We start from the raw sequence: 25,025 nt of genomic DNA, 5'->3' as shown, positions 1-25,025 counted from the left end.
TACAATCGGTTACACGGCCGAATCAACTGTGCGAGAGCGCGCGTGCTCGTCCTCCCCCCCCCCCCTCGCACATTCATATTCATATTTTACTCGCGTTTACTATCGCGATACTTTCGAAGCAGTCTACCGGCAAAAGCTTTGAATGCGTAATATACTGTCAATCGCGCTCTGCAATAAGCGAATCACACGGGTTTTAATCGTGGAATTCACTCACCTTTTGCGCTTCGAGAACAAAGGAAGAATTCATCAGCGATCATCGAACTACCCGCTCCGTTCATCGATCTGGCGTTATTGCGCGCATTCCCAATGGACACAACTAGGGGATGCCGGGGGGGGGGGAAGTCAGAAGTGACGACGGGATGTATTATCTAACCGGAGTATTTGCGCGCGAGTACAGTTTCATAAACTGCATGCCCGGTCGCGGCCATAAATCAGACAGTCCGAATGCAGCGAAATATGCTGCTGGCGGTAAACTCTCTCGCGAAACGCACGGACATAACGCATCGCGAGAATAGATGATAATAACCGCGAGAAAGAAAGAGATAAAAGGAGGCGGCGTTGCTGGGAAAAACAATACGCTGCGCAAAATGCTGTTAGATAATAGTCCAATATATGAATTGTAGAACAGTAATATATGTATCGTACATGTATGTTTACATCTTAAATGTTTTTAAAAGTTAGATCTCTATAAATCTGAATCAGTGGATAGAATCACTGATTATCAATGATTATTCATTGAATGCATAAGTATGTCACTGGTAATCAGTGAAATTCAACTTCATTGTCTCTCGGAAATCACTAATAAATAAGTGAATAATCGCTATAAGCGCTTACAAATCAGCGGACTTCGCTGTTCTCGCTAATTGCACAGCGGATTCGGCTCTGTTTCACTTATTCATTAGCAAGGCGTTATACTGACTCAATCAGTGACTTTTCCACTGATTCAGACTTAGGGAGTAATCATTTTAAATATTTTTAAAAATTTTTATCGCGACGGAATAAAATCGTACTGAACGTCCCGTATATGTGACAAGGCATCGCTACAATGATTGTTAATTAGATGCGGCGTGACAGAGCACGAGAATGAATTTCTACTAATTCCATCATTGGATAATTAAACGTAATGATTAATAATAATCAACGATTATACGCAATAACCGCACAAATTAAATATGCTTACTCTGTTCCAAATTCATACGACACAACTTGCCTATTTGGATTAACGAGTAATTGCCTTGTTGGAATTTTGACGTGTGTATCTGCGCACACGCGCGAAATCTATTCCGTCCGGCGCGAACGGCCGCGTTTAAGGTAACTATCGAAGTCCGCTTCTGCGTGCAAATGACGTTTCAGGTCGCGCGATGTAATTTATGAAATGGAAACAATGAGCTGTGTTCGCACAAGGCACATTGCAAAATATCGGCGCGCGAACCGTGCCGAGCAAAACAAAAATCGAAAAGGCGTTCAAATGTCTCATATTCCAGGCAACAATAAATCAGATTATTGGGAGCCTTGCACGCAACGTCGCACCCATTTAGCTTACGCACGATGTTACGCGTTTTCTTTTTCCGTCAAATATGACTGTATATCCTTCCCGAGCGCCTTTCATAAAGGCCGTTATAAACGGAGCGCGTTAAGTTATTGCGTGTCTTATTTCGCGAAGCGGCTAATGAATATAAACTTGCACGAGCAAGATCACACGGGGGAACCATAAATCTTCGTTACGATATGTAAATCTGCCAAACGCAGGGTGTACGAAAAATATGTTTTATGCGGAGCGAAAGTTTGTTCTTAAGAAAATCATTATCCCTCATTCCTTTTTTAATTGTGTCAGACATATTAGATTGGGGGGGGGGAGGGAGAGGAGGTAACTGCACTTTTTTTTATTCTCGTTTCGAGGGAGGGAGGGCTGGCTCGCATGAACAAAAGGGAACAAAATGCAAATAAATTTCCGAGGGCGTATAATCGCGTATTGCAGATAAAACGTTTTACGATAATAAAAGCTTGATTAAACTGGCGGCGAACTGGCTAGGCAACGGCGCGATAATAACAAGGATAATTACGCGTAACATTAATGCGATCTGCAAGTGATAAATGCAAGTTTCAACGCGGTGATAGAGGAACGTTATGTCAGGCAGGTATTCGCGAGAATGCAATTTCGCGACTGTCCGACCGGTCACCGTGATAAATTAGATCGCTCGCGCGCCACGCGCGGGGATACGTGCAGCTTTGGCGAAAAACGTGATGCAACTGCCAAGGAAGTAATGCATAAAAGCCACGTAATTAGAACTAATTTCGGGGCGGTACGTCGGGCAAAGGCAAACACTATCGAGCTCCGACTGCAGCCGCACACGGCACATGATAACGTCCAAACAGACGTTGGAATACGAATATTAACTCCGCGTGGCGTTACAACAATAGTTCCGTAATCATAGTGGCTAACTGCGTTTAGGTGAACTTCGCCTGCATAGTAACTTGCAGGAGGCGAGCGTTTCCATTGGCCGGGTCTCATTTGGACTGACCAGTTGCGTTTGCGACGATAATTCAAATTTCGCGAAGGCTGACAGTGGCATATTTAGAGTTTAAACTGCATAATTTCTCGATGAACAAAGTAAGTTCCACGGCTTGTATAATTGCATCATTTTCACGATTCTATTGTTAACTTTGGCAGCAGAGAGAGCTCCCTCCCATCATTAATATTTCGTAATTATTACATTTAATGATTTAAATAAATTTGCAATACGTTGTCATAATATTTCAACAATATTTTGATATTTGGAGAATTATAATTAGAATCTAAAATTTTCATAAAAAAAGACGTCGAGGTAACACGATAGTTTTCTGAGTTATCTCAACATCTTTGTGAAAATTTTAGATTCTAATTATAATTCTCCAAATATCAAAATATTGCTGAAATATTATAACAATTTATATGCAAATTTATTTAAATTATTAAATATACGTTTCAATGTTTGATAATAACAAACTATCAAATGTTAACGAATAATATCACGCAAAATCTATATGCGTTCAAACTCCGTCACAAAATTTTTCTTGATGTATTATTTATATAGATAATTAAAATGTATTTATGCAGAAGAAATAAAATTATTAATAAAGAATTTTACAAGGAAATTAAAGTCTGTGCGCTGCAGAAACGAAACCGATTGTACCGATAATTGCCGCGAGATATTTAATAAAGTGCTTTGTAAAGTATATTCACGCCGAATGGCCATACATTTTTCAAGTTAATTTCAATCCACAAGTTGAAAACACATGTTAAATGTAACATTTATATAAAGAATAAAACTTGTAGCTTATTTTTGGAAAAGTATTTATGCAAATTAGTTTAATATTTTGTAAATGTGTCAAATGTTGTGCTCCAAATAAATATAATTTTGAGAAATTAAGGACTTTTAGCAAATATTTTTTTAATAAACTAAAAAAATAAATTTTAATTATTGATCAATTTAATTGTCGATTAATTATGATTATGCGTGTATTAATCATCAGAATACAATGACCGAATAGATCTTTGAATGACATTTCGATATTAATCGTTTTAAACAAGATCATCAGAAAAACATATTTTTACTTTTTGAAACAGGTTGAATAGATTATTTTTACAGGTAATAATTATACTTGAACCTTTGCTAAGTTTGATCTCTAATTTTAAATCAGGTTAGCACTTTAGTTTCAATTTTAGATTTGAGTCAAAATCATCCGATAAAAGCGGGCCAATTTATAGAGATCTTCCACTATTTCGATTCTAATCAACGGTTTTTTTGCTGTATTCGTTTCTATTTTAATAGAATAAAATTTATAAAATGATAATTTCATTTTATAAATTTGTTTTTATTGTAATTCTGCTCTGTAGCAGAATTTTTATAAACATGTAATCGTTGCTAATAAATCAATGGCAAATTACATGATATTAATCATCAACTTTCAATATATAATACAGCTTATAAAGTATTTAATAATAATAACAATAATAATAATCAGCTTTTAACGTGAATAAAAAAAGTTAATAAATTAAGGTTTTTCTCATCATAAAAGAAAATGTATTAACTACGCGTAAACCGTGTCCGTAATTACTTCTAATTATTCATCGCAGAATGTAATTTAGAAATTTTTTCAGCAAATATTTAACATAAATTCGCGAAATATGTTCAATATCAAACGAACACACAAATTGAGAACGAGGTAAAATATCTCGTTTTGCAAATTCTGACTTCGTAATAATTGTCGATAATTCCAAATCCCGAATATTTCGCAATAATTTTCATGATATACTCGCAATTCAGTAATATTAAAAACATTAAAATTCATTCAAGCATTAAACATTAAAGCTTCATGAGTAAAGAGCTAATATTTGATCGTCGGTTTAGCATTCATTAATAGAAATTAGCGATTAATTTTTCAAACAAAAAGTTTTGGATTATAATTTTCTTAAAATTTTTAGCCATTCCCGATATTGAAAATGAAAGCTAACTTTAATTAAGATTAAAGTAAAAAATGATTTAGTACTCACTAGTGCGACATGCAGCACGGAATATTAAATACATATATCACACGAACGTTGAATTGTTTTGTTGTTGCCTGATCTTTCCTTTTCCTCCTTCTCGCTGATTTCTTTGTCGTATGCATATCTGTAATTCGCATAAATAATTAATTACGATCTATTGCAGTGTATTTCGCGCTGTACTGCCGACGATAATCACACGTCATTTTACGGCGCAGAAGAGTAACGCAAAGAAAAGTCCGATCGTGGCAATTACGTCTCGATTTCACGACGTCTCGCGGATTAGCGATTAGGAATAAATATCAAACGAAGCGAAAGAGAGGCGACACGAGAGAGGAGGAGAGATGGACTGCAATGAATGTCCGACGCTCTTATACTAATCAAACTCTTAAGCCATAAAAATGCACGGCGCCTCGATAGGCTTATGCGTCATCATCAAACTTGCTTACTCGCGCGTGTTGCTAAATTGCATAATCGTTCGTATAGCTCTTGTCTCGTACTTGTTGCGATTCTAGGAGTAGGTTAATGCGAAGTACGCGGAGCGGTCCGCGTCGTTACCTCGGCTCGTCCGAGTGCCGTCGAGTGTACAATGTTGGCACGGCGGCCGGCGACCCTGCGTAAACAGCGCGCGCCGTGCGCGGCATAAACCAAGGCACCGGTCGTTTTCCCTCGAAAATGTCTAACGCGAAATATACGTACCGAATGTTTCGCTCTCTACGACGTAACTCGTGCGATTCCGGTACCGTGACACTCTGGACACTTTCTTCGAATGCGTACGTCGCGCGATCAAGCATGAGTCTGCTGCCATGAAGTACGCGCGTTTACCGTGAAGTTTGCCGCGCGTTGGTTTGCTCTCGCGTGGAACGATGACGTCACGACGTTGCGCCGCTCTCTCTCTTTCGTTTAAACGATCGGCGCGCGAATGTGAAATATCAAAGAAATCACAGTCATTGTTGCTACGAAATATTTAAAACTTTTCAATATATTTAATTAGAGAATACTTTGTCTCTTTTATTTTAAATTAATTTCGATAAAATCTATCGTCGTAAATTAAGTCTAACGTTTACTTGAAGATCAAAATTTACATTATTTGATTAAAAGAATGTTTGATTCATGTAAATTAATTTATTATTATTACTTTATGTCAAGTTTTTATCTCCCGAAAAAAATAAAATTACATAGTTTTAATAAAGGAAATGTAATTTAAATTCTCTCTGTAAAAAATGTATGTGGCGATCTTTTCATTTATTAAAGTTACACGGTTTTATTCTTCTCGTGACATAAAAGTTTAAAAGAGAGAAATAATAATAATAAATTTGTATAAGTTTAATTTTCCAATTGCATGCAAGTATAGACTTTAGATTTAACATCAGATTAGATTTACATCGTATTTACTTAGTGTTTACATAATACAACTATTCAAATTTTTCCAAAAATTGAAACAATGGATTAAATTAATTGAATAAAAACAACCGTCTACCATTAATAAATCAACTTATCCGAGTCAGTTATAATATATATAACATAAAAAATCAAAGAACAAGTTACTGCGAATTAAATAATGAAAATCTATATAACTAAATTGAAAAAAAATAACATAACGAATAGAATAAATGCGTTTACGAGCACGATGCGCGAATTCTACTTCTAACTTGAAAACTGTTCTCGGTATTTTCATATTAAGATTTTTGACTCTCAAATCTCCAAAATACATTATTAAAATATTGTAAAATATTGAAGAACGTCTCGCATATACATTTTCTTACGGCATTGCATTAATGTTGAACGTAGTATTAAATTTAATAGTCAAATCAATACACTCGTGCTTCCGTATGAGTAGCCAAGCGGCGAGCCCTCGTAACCGGGGGTGTCTTAAAATATCGCGCTTGCCAAGCCTTTTTACATACAATTGGCATTTATTACCGGTCATCATAAATAATAGCGGCATCTGATGGCGGCGTGTTTGCGTGAGAGAAAAAGAGAAAGCCTCTTACCATTACGTTTATTACCGCAATTATCGTTATCTGCTCATTACTGCAGGAAGCGACCGAGGGGGTGGATTATAAAACAGCGATCGCGCACATGCACGTAGTTCCATAAAGTACCGGCCGTCATGGCGATAAATCAGAATTTATACTGGGCACGAGGGCCTCACATGCACCTCCTGTTGAATGTTAAAAAGCGTTACTTCTCCTGGTTTTTGGCGAAAAAAAAAGACACTGTCATGCCCAAAGAAGAAATTAGCTCTTCATTTATTTCAATTAATTTTATTATTTACGTATCCTGGTCTTATGACTTATAATATCCAATTGGTGTCTTAAAATTTTTCATTGGTTTTTCGTGGCAAAACTTTTTTCTTTTCTAGTTATTTGGCCGCGTTACCATATATTGATCCTGGTCAATTACTTTAATTCTGTATCACTTTGACAGTTGTCATTACATACATCTAGAGATGGTGCTTCGTATTCTCAAAATTTTTGCACGTTTCAGAAATCAGAAAAAAAATATTTGCAATTTATTAACCAATTGTATGTGCCGCGTATACAATAGCTACAGAACAAACATGCTGTGACATGAGTATCACAGTTCATCGTTTAATTAGTTTTCGATATAGAAAAAGTTTGATGACCGTTTTCTCCACAGTCCTCAGATTCGTCGATAATTATTGCGATTTTTTCGTTCTTCAGTTAATAATTAAAGCTCTTGGACAGATTTTAACGATTTATTTGGGAATTCACTAATCTCGTCATTCACTAACATTCGCGAAGTCTGTCACTGTTTGCGGTGCAAGTTTATATCATCAAGATTGTGAGAACAGTCGCACGTGGTGGTGGTCAGGGGGCTAATTCCAACTTAATACCCTAGAAACGATGCGACATTGACAACGAATTAAATGGGAATTAGCGATTAAATTACATATCGATTGCCCGCGATCCTTTACAATATGATGTGCACGTCCAACAAATAACAGCATGTGTGTCTAAAATTTAAGAATATCAGTGATATGATTATCTATAATTCTTTCAAAGATGATATTTACGTAAAGAGATACAATAAACTATTTTAAATAATAAAAATAAATAATAAAACTATTTTTAATAATAAAAGATATAATGAATATTAAATTTTTTAAATTATGATTATGTACTTCCGTCAGTATCAAATTATTTGAATTTCGTTTTCTAGATAGTAATTATATATTTGTTTTTATAAAAGTCTAATAACACTAACAATATATAAATTACACAAGTAAGTAAAATCGAGCAGTAAGGTACATCTAAACGTTGTAAAATAATCCAGCATTTTAACCAACTATTATTTTTAATTAATGTATTCATAAAAATTAACATTTGGATGTTAATAATACGCGTACATATATTAAAGAAGAAAATGCCTCGACTATTCTGACGCCAACTGTACGTACATGGTCCGCAGCGGAGCGAGGAGAACGGAATGGCGCGACAAACGAAGGAGAGCGGAGTCTGGTACAAGAAGGGAGTAGACTCCAATTACGACGTTTAGGGGTGGCAGGCACGAAGGGGCATCCGTGAAGCCAGCCCCAGGACCCCCGAGGCTGTTCCCGATTTTCAGAATAGAAAGGGAGCGACAGTCGGCAGGCAGCGGCCGCCTTGCTCGATCTCGCAGCCGAGTCGAGCTCGTTAGATTTTCCCTGTTCCCTTATATCCACGTTATCCGCGTATCAGCACGATCCGCTCCTTTTTTCGCGACCGGCACTGTCTGCCGTTTTGCATCCCGCTAATATAACGTTGAATCCCGCTATGCCGCTGTCGTGTCTCCGGAAAGACACGTACCTTCATTTTTATCTGCCTCCCAGTCATATCGGTACACGATACGCATGTACGCTGCTCGATTTCATTTGCTTATGTATTCGGATTTAATAAATAAGAAGTGAGGAATACAGACGAAGATCCCCCCCCTCCCCGTCGTGACTTTTTAATTACTATGGATGTGAAGTTGCTGTTTTGTAACAATTAGTTATTAATTAAGTAAATGGTAATTATTTGTATCTCGTTTGTAAAAATCGATAGAGCTAGACTTTTCTAAGAGCAAGAATGCTAATATAAATAAATAATTATTTTTTATAAAAACTGTTGGATATATCATTGGCAACTTGTAAAAATAATAAATCCTCCTATCGTCCCGGAACAAAACCCGATTGATTTCTATATAATTTTCAACGTGCGCGGAGCTTCATCTCGCGTGCTTATATTTTCAGTTTCCAGTTGTTTGAACGGGTAAAGAGAAAAATCGGAGGACGCGGAGGAACGGTAGATTTTCCATCGTTGGGGGGGTTTGGCAAAAATCGATAGACCTGGCAATAGCAGATATTATTTCATACTTCATCCACTATCCCCGGTGTTTTGCATGTAAAACGAAAAGCGCGGAAGCGCGTTGTGTCGCGTCGGCGGCGTCGCGTCGTTCATATACGATCGTTCGATCTTTACCATTATTTTGCATATGGACTGCGTTATCGATACTTTGTCGGTTCTCTCGATATTATACGCTGCAGTGTCTACCCGCAGCGCATCGTGCACCCCGCTCTCTGTGTCTGGTCGGTCTGCTCGTCTCGCTCGAGCGCCGCCCGCGCTCGCCGTCACCGCCGGGATAAAGACGAGATGATCGACATGGCCGGGGGATCGCGTTACAAGATCTCGGCGATGCGTCGTAGTCAACTGTGCAAGATGAGGATGTTGCACCGGCGTGGCGTTGGTCCGAGAACAAGGGAGTTCTCCTCGAGTGCCATCTCGACGGATCCTCTCCGCTAAATTGCGCTACTCGTTTAAATTTGCATTATCCGATCGTCGGCACGACGCTCCGCCGTCCTCCGCCCGTTCCCACCCGTGTGGATCGATGCGCGTGATTAAGATAAAGAGATTCGCAAGCCTACGGGTATATACACAGGACCCGCCCGGCTTGGCGGGGTAATCAGCTTTCGCGCGAAAGACGGAAAGTCGATTGGCGAGAAACACGACAGTTCGACGCATTTATCATAATAATTCAGATTCGAATCGGAATGAGACCTTAAACTTACTTCTAGTTAAAACTTTCGGAAAGATGAAATATTGTCAATCGATAATCTTGCCATCGGGGTACGCGCGCTCATTTTCGCTCCCGTTTTTTTATACAGACATTACACTTTGTACTCCAAATTGCCACATTATATATATATATATATATATATATATATATATATATAAATTTAATATCGCGGTATAATATATAAAAGTGCTATATATATATAATATTTTATATTATTATATATATAAAAGATAACACTTTTATATATTATCCGCGATATTAAATTTAATTTTTATTTCACGAGTCTTTTGCTCAAAATTAATTTGCACACGTCTGTTGCAGCGTACATTTTGACATGTCACCCCGTTCATTAGGTAACACCAAAAAAGCATAATTATTCCTCGTTTATTAGCTCTTTCTAGCTGCTTTTAATGTCGCCGTCGTGTCACGCGACGTGCGGTAAATCCGTAAATAATAATCGAATTTCCACCGCTGTTTTTGACGCATTAACGAACGCAGAGTCGTAAACTTTCATCGAATCACCGCCGCTTTCGTCCTTCGACCGTTTTGTTCCTTCATCTCGCGGCACGGACTCCGCCGCGAGAAATAAAGTTATTACGTTTCTCCGTGACTTTTATCCCCTCGCCTTTCCTCCACGTTTTCCGCGTTGCGAGCCAGTGGCGGATACAAGGGGAGGGGGCGACCCTCTCAGAGCTCTCCAAACAAATTTCGTATATTGAAAAAAGTCGGTTTTAAATGAATTGAAAAAAAAATGATCAGAGATTATTCGAGACTAAATAATGTTCACTCAATTTTTTTTTAATAATAAAAAATATTAAAAATAACATTAACGACAATAATAACTAAACATTCACATTTCGTCATCCCCCCCCCTCCCAAAACAACTCTCTGGATCCGTCACTGCTACGAGCCGCATTCTCGATCTCGAGCGTCGTTATTATTCGCGTGTCAGTTCGCGGATTTTTTACTTTCCTTTCGCGAAGGGCACGGCGGCGATGTATCCTACTTATCCGAACTTGTGTTATTTCTCGCAGTGGAAAGCATCTTGGCGTCTTATTGCTTCGTTTCGACACAGTTTATACTTTTTTTCTGCGTATTCTTCAATAAGAACAACGCCGATAAGAACGCAGCTGAAATTACATTACGTTCGGGGATGAAAAACGACGAGAAATACGCGAAGGATGCAGCAAGCTCTGAACTACGAAAAACGCGATTCTCGATAAATCTTCTTTTTCGTCCACAGAAATATCACGTTCTCGTGACAGAATTATGCTATTTAAATTAATAAAGAGCTACTGCGAAGAATGATTTATCGAACCAAAATGCGCACGCGAAATGATACTGTTTTATTAATTTAATTAGATACAAAAACACGTGTAGAATTTATCAATCTGCTTTCCTTGTCACTTCATTTTACATCCAATTGTAATCTTTTCGAAAATATTTGCTAGCGTGTCATTATTTTTCCGTTCTTTATTTGTCGTTTCTTTAGATCTTAAAGATAAAAAAAACACACAAAACTTAATTCCGCAGATTCTCATTAATTATGCGCGAGCATCGCATTTGTGAAATGCAAATAGCAAAGAAGATAAAAAAACAAGTCGTAAGATATTCAATTTTTCCGTAATTAATTTTTTTTATTATATCGCACTTATGCCCTTCATACATAATTTACTTTAACTTGTCATTTGCTTTCGCTATTTGAAAAATAAAAATTTTATTTCCAGGAGACAAGACTAATTGTGTTTACGTTTGTAAAATTTCTGCGGCTGTAGTACATACATGGAGATTTGATTCGCGAATGATCTATTGAATCGCATATAATCTATCAAAATTTATCGCGTGTCTTATTAAATCGGCGAGTACCTCATGGTGCATAAATTTGGTTAAAATTAAGACCAAGATCACTCTGATAAGTGCAAGGAGAGCATGACGTTCGCCGCTGCACGGGGAGGTCATGTAACTTCTGCACGAATGACTCCCGCAAGTATAGCAGCGGCATCATGAACTATTAATGAAATGTATTTATGCGGGGAAGGAAACCGGCGGGGGTAAACGCCGTTCGCGTAATAGCGGGATGTACGTTGACGTTGCTGTTTGCTCGTTAATTAGTTAAATGTATATATGCCGAACTTTCGCGAGCGATCGCACGCGATTCCAGCGACGACGTGTGTCGCGCGTTATGATACGGACGTGAAAATGTTGGTACAGCAAATTACGATGGCAGTTTATTAACGCCGCCGCAATTAACAAATCACGGATGACACATCAGCAGCCTGGAGAAGTGCGAAATTTCTCATCTGACGTTTAACGAATAAAAATTTTGTCTCCGTATATAATACACGATAATAATAATCTTTCTCTCTCTCTCTCTCTCTTTTCATAATTTCTTTTTTTTTTATTATATAAATAATATAGTATAGGTGAAGTGAAAGAGCGCGATTACCTTCGTAATTCCACTGCGTGTCGCCGTACTTCGTGCTAACTTGTAGAAATATTTCTGAGAGACGGCACATTTTCTCGTAGCGAATCTCTTTCCTCCGTGCCAGAAGGCCATGTAACTTTTTGCCGCGTTTCTCCTCGGCGTTATTCGCCATTTTCCTCGACACTTCCCTTCCGCGTCCGCGGTCGAGGACTCCTCGTTTCTATCGCATGGAAAATGTAACAGCGATTATTTTATGAGACCTCGTTAGCGTACTCTCCTCGCAATCTTCTCGCGAATGAGATTACGGATAATTGTGTCAACTAATATCACGTTATTAAAAGCGAAATCTATTTACTGCCTAATTCCGTACTTTTTCTTCGAGATTTATAGCTGTTATAATAAATATTTCAAAAATGTAAATTAAAGCTATAGCCAAATCGGTTTGTGATATAATTTAAAATAAATTGGGATAATACTCGCTGCTCAGCCTAATAAGAGCTTAATAATATACTCTTAATTAATCTTGTTATGCAACGTTGCCTTTGTCTGCGTGGCGAGCACGCTTGATAAGAGAATCATGTTAGAATTTATTTTAATCAGGATAATCGGATTATATAACAGGCATATAGCAAGAAGATTGATATAGATACCATTCTTAGGATATGGAAATTCCAGAAAAGATTATTTTTTATAAAAATAATCTTGTGTCACGCAATGCTTTTAGTGATAACAATATCTTCTTTCTATCAATAATTAACAATAAATAATAAAAACGTTACTTTCGCAGAGAAAGGTTTAGAAATATTTTTACAGTCTCTGCTTAATACTTTTGTAAAATATTGATAAATTTCTGTATATCTCATATAATTAAATCATTTATTCTATTAGAATTCATGAAATAAATTCTAATAGAATAAGTCATTGGCCGAATCGCTTTGAAAAATTACTTTCCAACGTGTACCCGAGTAAAGTCAGACTTCAAATTTGTCGAAGATTTATCGCCAATGTTACAGACCAAGTTTCTGCAATAGCTTCTGTAACGGACACACGCGGTGAGACGTAGGACAGCTTATGAAGTGAAATGTACGTTTGGGAACTACAAATTTTCTCGAAAACTGCTACCTGTAACTTAGCGGGGTTACGCTTATAATGAAATGAAAACGTATATTACAAGGATAATGGTCACCTCCTATACGTACTAAGCCCGGTGTTATATTTCTAACGGATATAACCAATGTATATATCACTAATTCCGAGTGTGTAATCTTAATCCGACGGAGAATGAATAATGATTTTTGCGCGGCGTATTACATTATTCATATCCGTATAATCCGCTTTCGTATTCCGCAATAACAAACTGTATTTTCTCAACAGAAAATACGGCTATGTGTCAACCGCACGATCGTATATATCCATGGATTTTCTTTTCTCCTCTTTGCATAACAAACGATATTATTATTTTTAATTGTAAAAGTGAAAATATTTAATGTTTGCGATTTTATAATAAAAGCTAGATTTCGTATTCCCGTTATTTCTTCTACACTTCTGTCCCTGCCACAATTGTTTGCAGGAATCGTTATTTTAATTAGGATCGCAAGTGTCATCGGCGACTAATTACACAATTTCCCTCTCTCTCTCTCTCTCTCACTCTTGCTCTAATAAGCATCAATATCTAAATGCAAAGCGCACGACGGAGACATGACGTCTTCAGGAAACAATAGCATACCGTCGAGCATGCAAACCAGGAAGGGGGATGGTGATTCGAGTCGACGGAGTGCAATTGACACGAGAGCCACTTTGGTAATGAACTTACGAGGGAAACATGCTGATTAACCGGAGCAGGACAATTCCCTCGCAAACCGATATAGTAAAGCAGAGAGTTGCTCTTTGCCCCGCGCGCCGAACGCGTATAATTGCAGTTCGCAGCGGCAGTTCGCCATTCTATCGCAAACACGCGGTGACTGCGCGTTTTAACGTAAGGAAAGTTTATTTTACCGGCTGGGGCGGTGCGGCACGAATGTTTGCTTTCCGCATATTTATTATTTACGCGGACATCACATCGGGGGCTACACCGTGCGTGCAGGCGACTTCGTTCCCAGCGGGGATTCGCGGAAAAACGTTCCTCGGGGACAAATCTTTCTTTTTTTCCTCACGTAATGAGACATTTTTATTGTAAAACTCGCGATTCGCACTTCAGCGGTCCCGAGATAAAGTTTTCCCCACCGTAGGAAAACCGCGTACCTTCCACTGTGTCCTGGAAAGACATTATAGGGTTCCCGCAAAAAAAAAAAAACGCTTCCCCAGAGAAATGGCCCCTCTTTTTTTGTGTCAATTTAGCGAAGTCTGAAACCTACTTTCCGTACCTCAATCAAAAATTTCCGTTAACCGTCCCGTCCGAGAGGACTTGGAGAACTTTACGGAATTTCACATGTCCGCAGTGTAATCCCGGGAGATTATTACAAAGATAGTTTTTTCTCAGGGAGACATTCTCCAGGATAACGTCCCGTCTATACGTTTTAGAACGTTTGCACTTTCTTTCCTAAATAAATAATATATTCTTTATGAAGCACCACTTTACGTGTCTTTTTATCTACATTTCATCCCTATTATAAATCGCATCGATAAATCGTTTGTTTCGTTCTCGTATTGAAATTAATGTAAATTCTTCTTTTTCTTCGCATGCCATACTTATCAGCGTATGGGTGATCTCTTTTGCATATATCTATAGACATATCATGAGATCTACAGTTTTAATGTCGATTCCGAACGGCCTAGAAGAGATTTTCCTGGGGGCAGAATTATTCTCGGTGATTTGGCTTTGCCTTTCGAGAGACGGCGATCGAATAAAAATCCAATGTTTCTGCGGCGGGATTTTAACCCGGGTCTTTGACACATAAAGCAGACGCACAACTCTTTGCGCCACGATCGCTACATGTGTAAATTACATAAAACAATAAATAAATTACCACGTCGGGGGTAAAGTTGTAAGTCTCGAAGAATCAAATTTCGTTTCGAAATAATTTCGCTTAATTACGTAGATGTGCAACGTCGAACGGCTCTGCTGAAATTTAATTTCAAGCAATATTCGCTCCATTATTCGTTTCTTTCCTTTCGGTTCATTTCCCTCCATCTTAGAATAACTTATCTTATTAAAATTAATAATTTATTCTATGTAAGCAATCGAATTCTTTTTTCGTTGATTAAATTTTCTTATATTTCTCCACGTGTCTTTTTGCAAGATAAATATCATGCACGAAGCATTATGTATATTAAATAAAAATTTCCAGACGCTTTTTGCTGCTATCGTGCGGAATTGAATGCAAGTGTCTTGCATGCAGTTATCTTCCGCCAACGCCAATTCGGGCTTTCTACGCTGAAAGCGGAACGAGGGTACTCGTTCACGATCTTTGTCCTTTTTCTTCGACGTATTACTCTCGGCAAAGTTTGCCGGGGATTCGACGGCGGCGGCGGCGTAGCACTAAGTTCCTCTTGTTCCTATCGGAAGCTTCCGAGTTTCGAGTACACGGCGTAGTTTAAGCCGTAGCATCGATTTCCCCATTTGTGCTTTGATACGGTCACTACACGAATTCGACGCCGTCTGGCCATTTGTAATTCTATCCGTGTAACACACACGTTCGACGCGGGCGCGCATATATCTCGCATTCGATCGCGTATAATTACGAACTTCAAAACGTATTGCTTGTCAGATCGCAGGATTTATCGCGGTATAAAATACTCGGTTATCCGGATGCACGGTCGGAAATCGCACGGAAGTAATCCGTGCTAATAAATAAACGCGCATCAAAGAAGGGAACGTGTGATTGATCCTACAATACGATAAAAACAATTTTAGAGTTATACTTCTGCGAAATTATTCGCGGAGAAAGATTCATAAGAATTAATTGCAAACTCGCCAAAACGACGTCCACCTTTTCGGTGGCGTAATTATGATTTTTACAGTTGTAATTTTACTAATTTTCTACAAAGCCCGGACGGGATTAAAGGATTGAAATATTTAGCGACGGGGCTATTATCACCGGGGTGTTGAGTTTTAATGAAACACCACATTATGATTATAATGCGTCGCGTCATATAGTTAATGTTTTTCGCTTTAACAACGTGATCTCTCTGCGCTCTCCGGGCGGAGAGAGAGTGAGAAGCGGCGCGAAAAGCGTCGGATTTAATCCGCGTACGTGTAAACGATTAAATAAGATTTACCAGCGGTGCGGTCGAAAAATCATTCGGGTCGCTGCACGCGCCGTTCCGCGCCGCGTAACGCCGAGCCGGGGCAATATCGGGGTAGAAGGAGTAGGGGAGGGAGGGGCTGTTAATTGAAAACGCGTGTTACCGTGTTTTCCAGGGATTTCCCGGATTCCGGAATAATAACGCGGCTCATCGGCGCCCGATAATTATTTCGCACTCGACCCGGTTATCGGCTCGAAAATTCGCGCTAATTCCGCTCGCGTGGCCCTCTCCACAAATGACGCTCGCTCCATTGGCCGGGGCCTCGTTAACCCGGAAATTGCGTTTCGAAACGCCGCTCCTCTGACATCCCTTGCCCGTCCGCCCGCCTGCCCACCCGCCCGTCGCGCCGCCAGCTGCACCGGCACGACAATTGTCGGCGACGTAGGAAGGAAGGGTTAATTTGATGGCTCGCGATCTCTCTTCGAAAGACACACGACATAATCGTAATCGCGCAGACTCGCAGCAACATTCCACTGGTAATTGCGTCTCTTCAGAAATGCTGCTAGTGCAGCTTGATAGAGAAGTGAACTATTGAATGCTAAAAAATCTTGCAATTCGCTAGATAGTTCAACTTACTTTTTATTCATAAATTGATTAGCTTCCTCCGTCAATTTGCATTCGCACGTGTTTGAAAAGTATATGGAAGTATTTGTAGTATATTAATCCAGAGGCAACATCTTAATTTGAGACTGCACATAAAACAAAATTGATTTAAATAAAAAATGTAGTATACAGAGTGTCCCAAAATTCGCGAACAAAATATCATAGTAAGAAAGTCTTCGAAAAAATAAGTAAAAAAATATTTGTAAATTTTTATTTTGATTCGCGAATTTCGGAACACCCTGTACAATTAAAGAATGCAATTTCTATAAAACGCACGTTATATTAAAATATCTCGAGTAAGAACATTTACAGGCTCAAATTTATGCTCTGTTTTTCGGTTAAAGCGACTTCGTATCGACTTTTCGTCGGTTCAGTGATATCGTAAACACGACGCATTATTTATCGACTGGAAAACGCAAATGTTGAAGGAACAGATGTAAACGCTATACCGTTATAAAAGATACCTGAAATATTGAAATTACAGAGACGGCTGGGAATTTCCGAGACTTCGCTTAACGACGTTAATGAAGTGCACTTAGACTCCGCGGATTACGTCGGACACGCGCAGATATTCCGCCGGAGATACTTTGCGACCCCGCGGAGCTTAAAAGCCACCCGCAGTAAGTTGGGCGTCGCGCCGCCGCCGCCGAAAAGCCTCCCCGTCGTTGCTTATTTAAATTTTCATGGTCCTAACTGCAGTAAAAATACTTCCTTACCAGCGGCTTAACTCTTGAAGATATGTACCCGACACTCCCCTCCCCTCGGATCGATACCGGCCAGGTACATATTTATGAGCGTAATGCTGAATTATTGCGAGATTCCTTGAGAACTCAGTTACGAGCTCTAAAGTCTGCGCGGCGGCGGCGACGACTAAAATAGTTAAAAGCCGCGGCTTATGAAAAAGGAAAGCGGTGAGAAGAAAAACTCTTGCGCTATACGATAATTAATAATGATTTAGAATAAAAATATGACTATTAAAATAACGTCCGCATTTATCTGGACTTCAAACTTCGTTTGCCTGTCATGTGTGATAAAAAAATTCTTTATAAAATTACAATATATTTTGATATGCATACATACATATTACTTATTAGATATCCCACATGATTGTATATAATCCAGAACAGTGTTATCGTGCGAAAAAAATTAAATATAAAAGTAGCACCGACTTAGCGCTTTTTCTATAAATAACCTTCGCTCGCGTTTTTTTCTACTCGCCTTAGATCGACTTCTTTATCGAGGAAAACCGTCACATTAGGAGATTCCTTGTTCTAAGTCTAAACGAACCCCTCGGAAGGTTCTCTCTCCGCATCTTTTTCATCTCCTTTCTTTTTAATAGGCCCGCCGATACGAGGGTACGCACGGCTACGCGATTAGGCGACCCTCCTCCGTACGCTTCGACGATCACGCACGACGGACGGCACAGTCCTGCTTAATCTCGCGGGGATAAATAAGAGATCGTGCGCGGGAGAGGAACAGGTCGCGAACACAGGGAGTTAAGCGACGTGCCCGGCGAGGTCCCTTCCTCGTCCCCTCGGATCGAAACGAGCGTCACGTTTCCACGCTCCACGTCCCGAGAATTCGGGCCATTACCAGCCAGAGATAGCGCACGGGCCGCCAAAAAGAACGCTGGATTTACTACGTCCCGGCAGATGGCCACCTCCCTTTTTTTTCCTTCCGGACCGCTTACCGCGAATAAAATTAAGCGGAAACGCGCGTTTCCCTTGTTTCTACCATTGTCGCTGTTGTTGTGCCGGACACGTTGGATTACCACTCGAAGAGCTATGGCAATGTGCTGAGTGAGTCTTGTTAATCATTGGTAAGAATTCGAAGTACGCAGCATCAACGTGAAGGGGAAATTTACATGGAAAATATTTTTTCGATGCTCTCTCAAAAGAATGATTTTAAAAAGTGTTATAAAAGACGATAATGTATGACATTTTTCTTATTTAATTATTTATTAGTAAAAGCTTCAATAAGTCTTTTAATATAGAAAATTTACTTAAGTCCCTATCTTTCGAAATTCATATTAATTTTCATTAAATTATCCACTATTAAGTTAGTTAATATAGCTTTCAATTAAGTGTTCTTTGCACGGTATAGTCTTCTTCTATCATACCCGGGATATCTCATTAGTTTCGTTATATAATAACGAAAGGGTTTCATGTAATTTTGTAGTTACGTAAACGCTAGAGTGAAAAGTTTAAACGGGTATATGTAACTTACCCTGCAGTGCAATACAGATAATAAGGCGCTGAAATTTTACCAGCATTTCGCACAATCCCCCCTGGATTCGTGCGGAACATTTTGAACAGCACGGATTTGCACGATGACGACATTTAACGGGATACTTTTATTTAACGGGATAAAAAGATTTTTCGTTACATAAATCTGTACCGTTACAGCGCATATATATGTTATATATATACCTGTAGCCGCCGATTCTCTCCAAGAGTAAGTTTTAAGCTCGCGTAAGCTGCGGTATACTTTTCTTCAAAGGAGGAAAAAAGTTGAACTTCTATACTTCTGAAATCCCTGTTGCGTTATTGTCAACGAGCGAGTGGAATACATGGACTCGCTTGCTACTTCCCAGGCCAGAACTCGACATCTTTCTGCAGCGTGACTCGCGTTGAATGTCTCTCTTCATGGAAGATTACTCGGGATTAAAATTAAATTTTGTCAGCAATCTTTAGGCAGGTAAATTTGCTAATCAGTACGGAATTTCTTTTAGAATAAATTCGATCGAATGTGCGAATCTTCTTCTCATAAATTTTTATAACACATTAAATATTTTGGCCGCTTAAAAACTTAAACTAATCCTGAAACTCTTAAAACTAAATTTCTTGGAAAATAAAGTGCTCTTAAAATCATCTGGAGGAACGTTCCGTTCGCCGTTATCGTCTTTAAAGCTTAATTCATTAAATATTATTTAATTTTCAAAGTTGTAAAACTTTGTAATACAATATACTTTATATCTCGGCCTAAATTTCTGCGCGAAAGCTTCAACTTCGTTCAAGAATTATGTTCTGAAACTTTGTTCTTTATCAAATATTCTATAGATCAGATATATACTCGAATAACGATGAGTTATACTGCTAATCACGTTTGTAAAATTCTGACAACTTATTGGACTTGTCTTTTCTTCCCTTAGGAACGAGCGATTCTAATAATAACAATATTCTGGAAGAGTTTCTTTCGCGTGACATTCTATGCCTTTCTTTTTTTTTACTTTCTACTTTAACCCCAACTTACACCCACGACCATCTTTCTTCCCAACAGCACTGCCGGCTGTAATTTGTGGAGGACAAGAACTTCCTGGGGAGGCATTGAACAACTTTTATAATGTTTTTTTTTGCGCGCCGTAAACCGATGTGATCTTAACTTTTTTCTCGTATTATCGCTTTTCTTGAAGATTATATGGGTGCGCAAAAAGATAAGCAGGAATTATCCTTCTTGATGCGATTTCGCTGTTTGTGACGTTGCACTTCAAAACAACTAAAGATACTTTATAAGACTATAAATCTACAAACGAGAAAAATAAAACGTAAAAAATCGAAAAATCTTTCGCTTCGCAATTTAGAAAACCATCTAGACAATCACCGTAGATACGTCTTTACGTAAAGCCTTGTTAAATAAAGTTTCATAAAGCCTGAATCGTGTCGTATTTTGATTTTTCTATATATACGCGGCGATTTCCGAGGTGTTTTAATCATCACACGGATATCCGAACATTTCTCAATATTTTCGCTCGCGAACTACAGCCAAAGGAAAAGCGCTATCGGCGACAAAAGGACTGCCACATCCTGTACCCGGCGAAACGACGGGCGGGAGGGGAGGGGAAAAAAAAGACGGAAATCGATTAGCCCTAAGCGCGGTCGTGCGACTCCGTCCTTCCTCCAATCTCCGAATCGAATCAAGCGCCCGTGCTTGAACGAACTTACGGCACAGGGCGATATAAAATAACGCCCGAAGGGGAAAAAATGATCCCGCGTACCGCAGCCGCAGCCGCGACAGCTAATTGCATTCGTTAAAGGGGCCTGCCCAGACCGCGTTAGTGCTTTCTTCGCCCGAGCGGCGGGGAGGGGGGGGAGCACACTCTCTCTTTCTCTCGGACCACTCTCGTAGCGCCCTTTGCTTCCTTTTTTCCTCCATCCCCTAGACTATATACGCGCACTGCGCTTTTCGCCGGCTCTTTTCCTCCGCCGTTCGGCCACTCGTCGCAATTTGCGGGAGCCGGCGCAACGGCGGGAGAGAACTTCCTGAAGAGAGGTGTTGCGAAAGTTTCGGATCAAATGAATGAAAAACGGCGGGGTAGAAAGGGGGAAAGAGAGCGGCTGGAGAACAGCGGTGGATTATCGCACAAGGGCATCAATTCTCTCGATCTCTCTCGAAATCTCAAAGCTACGAATTTCACGAATTTCTATTTCACGAAAACTGGATGGCCAAATATAGAATCAAATTATAACGTCAAAAATAAATTAATAATGCATGTAGCTGACATTTAAAAAAAAAAATGAGGTTTAATATTTTTCATGACATCCTTTCGATCTGGTATTTTCTCTAATATTCTGCAGAGAATCTCAAGTACCTTAATCCACCGCTGGGAAGGGAAAAGCGAATCGTGTATAGGGGAGAATGGGGAATCGAGGGGTCACACGAGTATGGCACGAGTCGTGCGGGCGTTTTCGTTGCGTTTTATTGATCCGATACAGTCGTAAATGGTACAATCGGCAAATTCATCGGCGGTACAATCGATATAGTTATATGTATATATACACTTATGTACATGGCGCCGAGAGGCGCGCGCGCGCGCGCGCGTGCTCGCTCGCAGGAACGACGCCCGGCGCAGAATAATGCTTCCGGGTTATCGTTGCACACGGAATATAACGGCGAGCGCGAGGACCAAATGCCCTGCGACTCCTGACCGTCAAGAGATACAAAGTCGTAAAAAAGAACCAGAGCTGGGATGCGAATAGGGGGAGGCGGGGGAGGAAGAGAAGAAACGACGGGAGTGAAGGGTTGGGCGAAGGAGATTCGTGTCGATGTGGGTGTCTCTCTATCGAAGACTAGAAAACGTATACTCGTTATTGTACACTAAAGCCAGCGGCAGCATTGTTTTATACGCCTTACCTGTCTATACGCTTTAATAGGAGCTTAACGCCTACAACGCGATTACACTTATAAACGTGTGTGTTTCGATATGGATAATGGGCTGGACGATCGAGCGATCCGTCGATCGCTTCGAGCAGAACGAAGAATCCGTCCGGTCAGCGTGTCCCGGCGCGGAGTTTTCGATTCCCCGTCCTGTAGGATAATTATCGGCCTTACCGCGGTCGATCGCTCCGTCTCCTCATCGCCGATCGCGCCTCGTCAGCGTTCGATCGGAAGCACGACACGCTCGCGATTTCCGCACGGTCATTAACTGTTTCAGCACCGAAACTGAATTGAATTGCTAAATTCTGCTTCGATCAATTTCATTCGATTAGAAAAAGCGTATCTCACTACTTTCCGAGAGGTAAATCGTCGAACGTCAGTTATACAATCTTTTTCATATACATTTATTGTGAAAAAAGCATTTTTCGAAACGACAGTGTTTTCTTCTCGTAAAAATTATTTTTACAATAAAAAAAACGTACTGTCGTTGAATTATCGCATATACGAAAAATGTTAAAGAGTCTCAGAAATTTTGCTACGTCTTATCTTTATGGCAAGAAAAGCTCTGCATTAATTAGCACATCATTGAAGGTAGATGCGCATGCTGTATGACGGCAGGTGCTAAAAGAGTTAATTACGCGATCGACAAAAAAACTGCGGCGGATACCGCCCGGTGGGACTGATCGTCGACTTTTTTTGCTGGCTGTCCGGAGCACGCTGCGGGAAGGGCCTATATACTCGAGGCGCCTCCCCGATGCCGTATGTCCTTCTTCGCGCACCCCGACTCGAGAAACTCAACTCTCCCCGGAGTAAGAAGTTACCCAAGAACCACTGCCCCGTCGAGGATATCGAGAAAGGTTGCCCGTCTCGGGCGAGACGCTATTTCTCGCTCGTGCGTCTCCCTCTCTGTCGAGCGATGAATTTAAGAGACTCCTCACTCTCTGTACCTCGACTCTCTCGACGCGATCTCTCGAGCCAACCGATTGATCGTTTCTACTCGGACACGGTCTTCAACAAAGTTTGTCGGCGACGATACTTGGCTATTTGCTAATGGACGTCTCCTTGCTTCCGAGGGCCGGTCGTTCTCCACCTTCGGTTAAGTGTCCGGTAATTTCTCCCCCTTGGCCCCCCTTCCCACGTCTCTTTCTCGATCATAGGCTATATCGGCTGTGTAGCGCGTGAACAGGGAAACTCGAGTTAATTGACCGAAGGTCGGAGGCACCCCGAGCCTCAGAAGTGCGTTAAGTCTTCGTCGAGGTAATTTCTTCGAGAAACCCGAATTTAGGAAGCGCGTAGGAAAAAATATTTTCTTTTCTCCGCTTTTAATATAGAGCGCGGTATAAATAGAAAATGGACCGACTTTCCGGCGGAGGGAACTTTATCTTAGCTTTCGTGACTTCCTGACGAGAGAGACATTACTTATGGATCGCGTTACGTGTGTGCGTGAATTATGTCAGTCTTGTTAATTCCTCGGGATGAAGTAGTGTTATTCATTCTCTTCGAGTGATTTTACGCTGCGTTTTTATATTTCGAAATATCCCTCGATTGGCGTTATCGGTGCTTTCGTTTAACGCGACTATCGATCGCGCGGACGAGATTAGAAAGTATATATATATATATATATTATATAAATCCCGATTTCTCCCAACACTATAGAGTCTGGATTCTAAGTTTTAGTTTCTCAAACAAGGCGGATCCAAAAGGGTCCACGGTTAGCGCCTCCCTCGGAAACCTTCTCGCCAAAGTTTCTGGACCTGTTGAATCGTTATTCCTCGTGGAGCCCGCTTATATTCAGACAAACAGCGCGGGACGAATTTTGCCCGGATTAACATCCCCAGGGATCGCGTATTTCTCAGTTATAAATTAAAAAAACTACGTTCTCTTTATGGTAAATCAATATACCAAATTTGAAACACAAAGTATGCGCCGCAGTTGCGAAATTGGAAAACACTTCGCAAAAATATTACCTCTAAATAAATATTCAGAACAAAGATACGTGTATTGCGTCTCTAAATCCCTAAGGAGATTAAACCACCCTCATTTCGCCGCATAAATTATTGCGAAAGGACCAGAGCGTCCTCATTAACATTATAACATCTCGGAGCGATTTCAGATGCTTTCGTATACACGTTTCTTCTTCGTAACGCTTTGCGCCAAGCAGATTCATAGAAAACGGACTACGATCTCGATCGCTCTAAAGATATTCAAAAGATCTACCGATCAGTTAACGTCGACCGGGCTCTCCTCGATAATCTTCTCCAGCAGCTGGCCCGACTCGTAGTCCCTGCACCTGTCCGTGGCGCACGTAGTCGGGCCTAAAGGCGAGCCGATCTCCTGCGGCAGACCTTTCTTAAGGACGTTAAGGTACCCCTAGCTCTGAACCATATCGCTAACGTACTCCTCGTGTAGTGCGAGGAGGTGACGCGGCACGTCGAGTGCGGTGTGCAGGGTCACGGTCACGCCGCGATTCAGGCTGATCGCCGGATAAAAGACGCCGTAGAGATCGCGGAAGGCGATGCCGCCCTGCGGCTGGTCGTTGACGAAGAACCGCAGCGTGTGCGTGTTGTCCAGATCGAGGAGGACGCCGACGGTCGAGCCCTGCTGTACCCCGCCCTCCGTGCGCTGCGCGTGGCCGCCGCCGTGCATGAACCACGACCGCTGACGGTCTATGTACATGCTCCAGCCTTTGTCGTCCTTGCCTGTGAACAAAACGATTCGCAGAGTCGCACGACGTGAGCCGCCGTCAGAGCGGATGGTCTAACTGGATTTCGTCTCGGACTGCATGCCACATAAATGGTACAATGGTTAAGGTGTCTAGACGTGTTTAAAAAAAAAAAAAGAAACATTTGGAGATGATGAAATTATTTGCGTGATGTTGAGAATATTTAGAACATTATTAGTAGCAGGAACAGTAATAGCGGAGGTGATCTTCTAGATATTTATCATGCTAATGTATTTTTTCGTTCGTTTGAAATAATTGGAACAGGTGAAACGAATAGCTATCGCGTTAAA

At 40.4% G+C, this 25,025-nt stretch overlaps 1 protein-coding gene across 1 annotated transcript in view; it reads right to left on the bottom strand.

Moving 5' to 3' along the window:
* Positions 1-24,383: 24,383 nt before the first annotated feature.
* Positions 24,384-25,025, bottom strand: part of LOC105456115 (E3 ubiquitin-protein ligase TRIM9) — a 90,502-nt gene continuing 89,860 nt past the window's right edge. The window contains exon 10 of the mRNA XM_011699930.1: positions 24,384-24,712. Coding sequence (XP_011698232.1) covers positions 24,384-24,712 — 329 coding nt within the window. The remainder of the gene's footprint in view (positions 24,713-25,025) is intronic.

The sequence above is a fragment of the Wasmannia auropunctata genome, unplaced genomic scaffold, assembly GCF_000956235.1.
Source record: "Wasmannia auropunctata unplaced genomic scaffold, wasmannia.A_1.0 LD335767.1, whole genome shotgun sequence".
Lineage (NCBI taxonomy): Eukaryota > Metazoa > Arthropoda > Insecta > Hymenoptera > Formicidae > Wasmannia > Wasmannia auropunctata.
The sequence above is the reverse complement of the archived record's forward strand: the minus strand, read 5'-3'. Positions and strand labels throughout refer to the sequence as shown.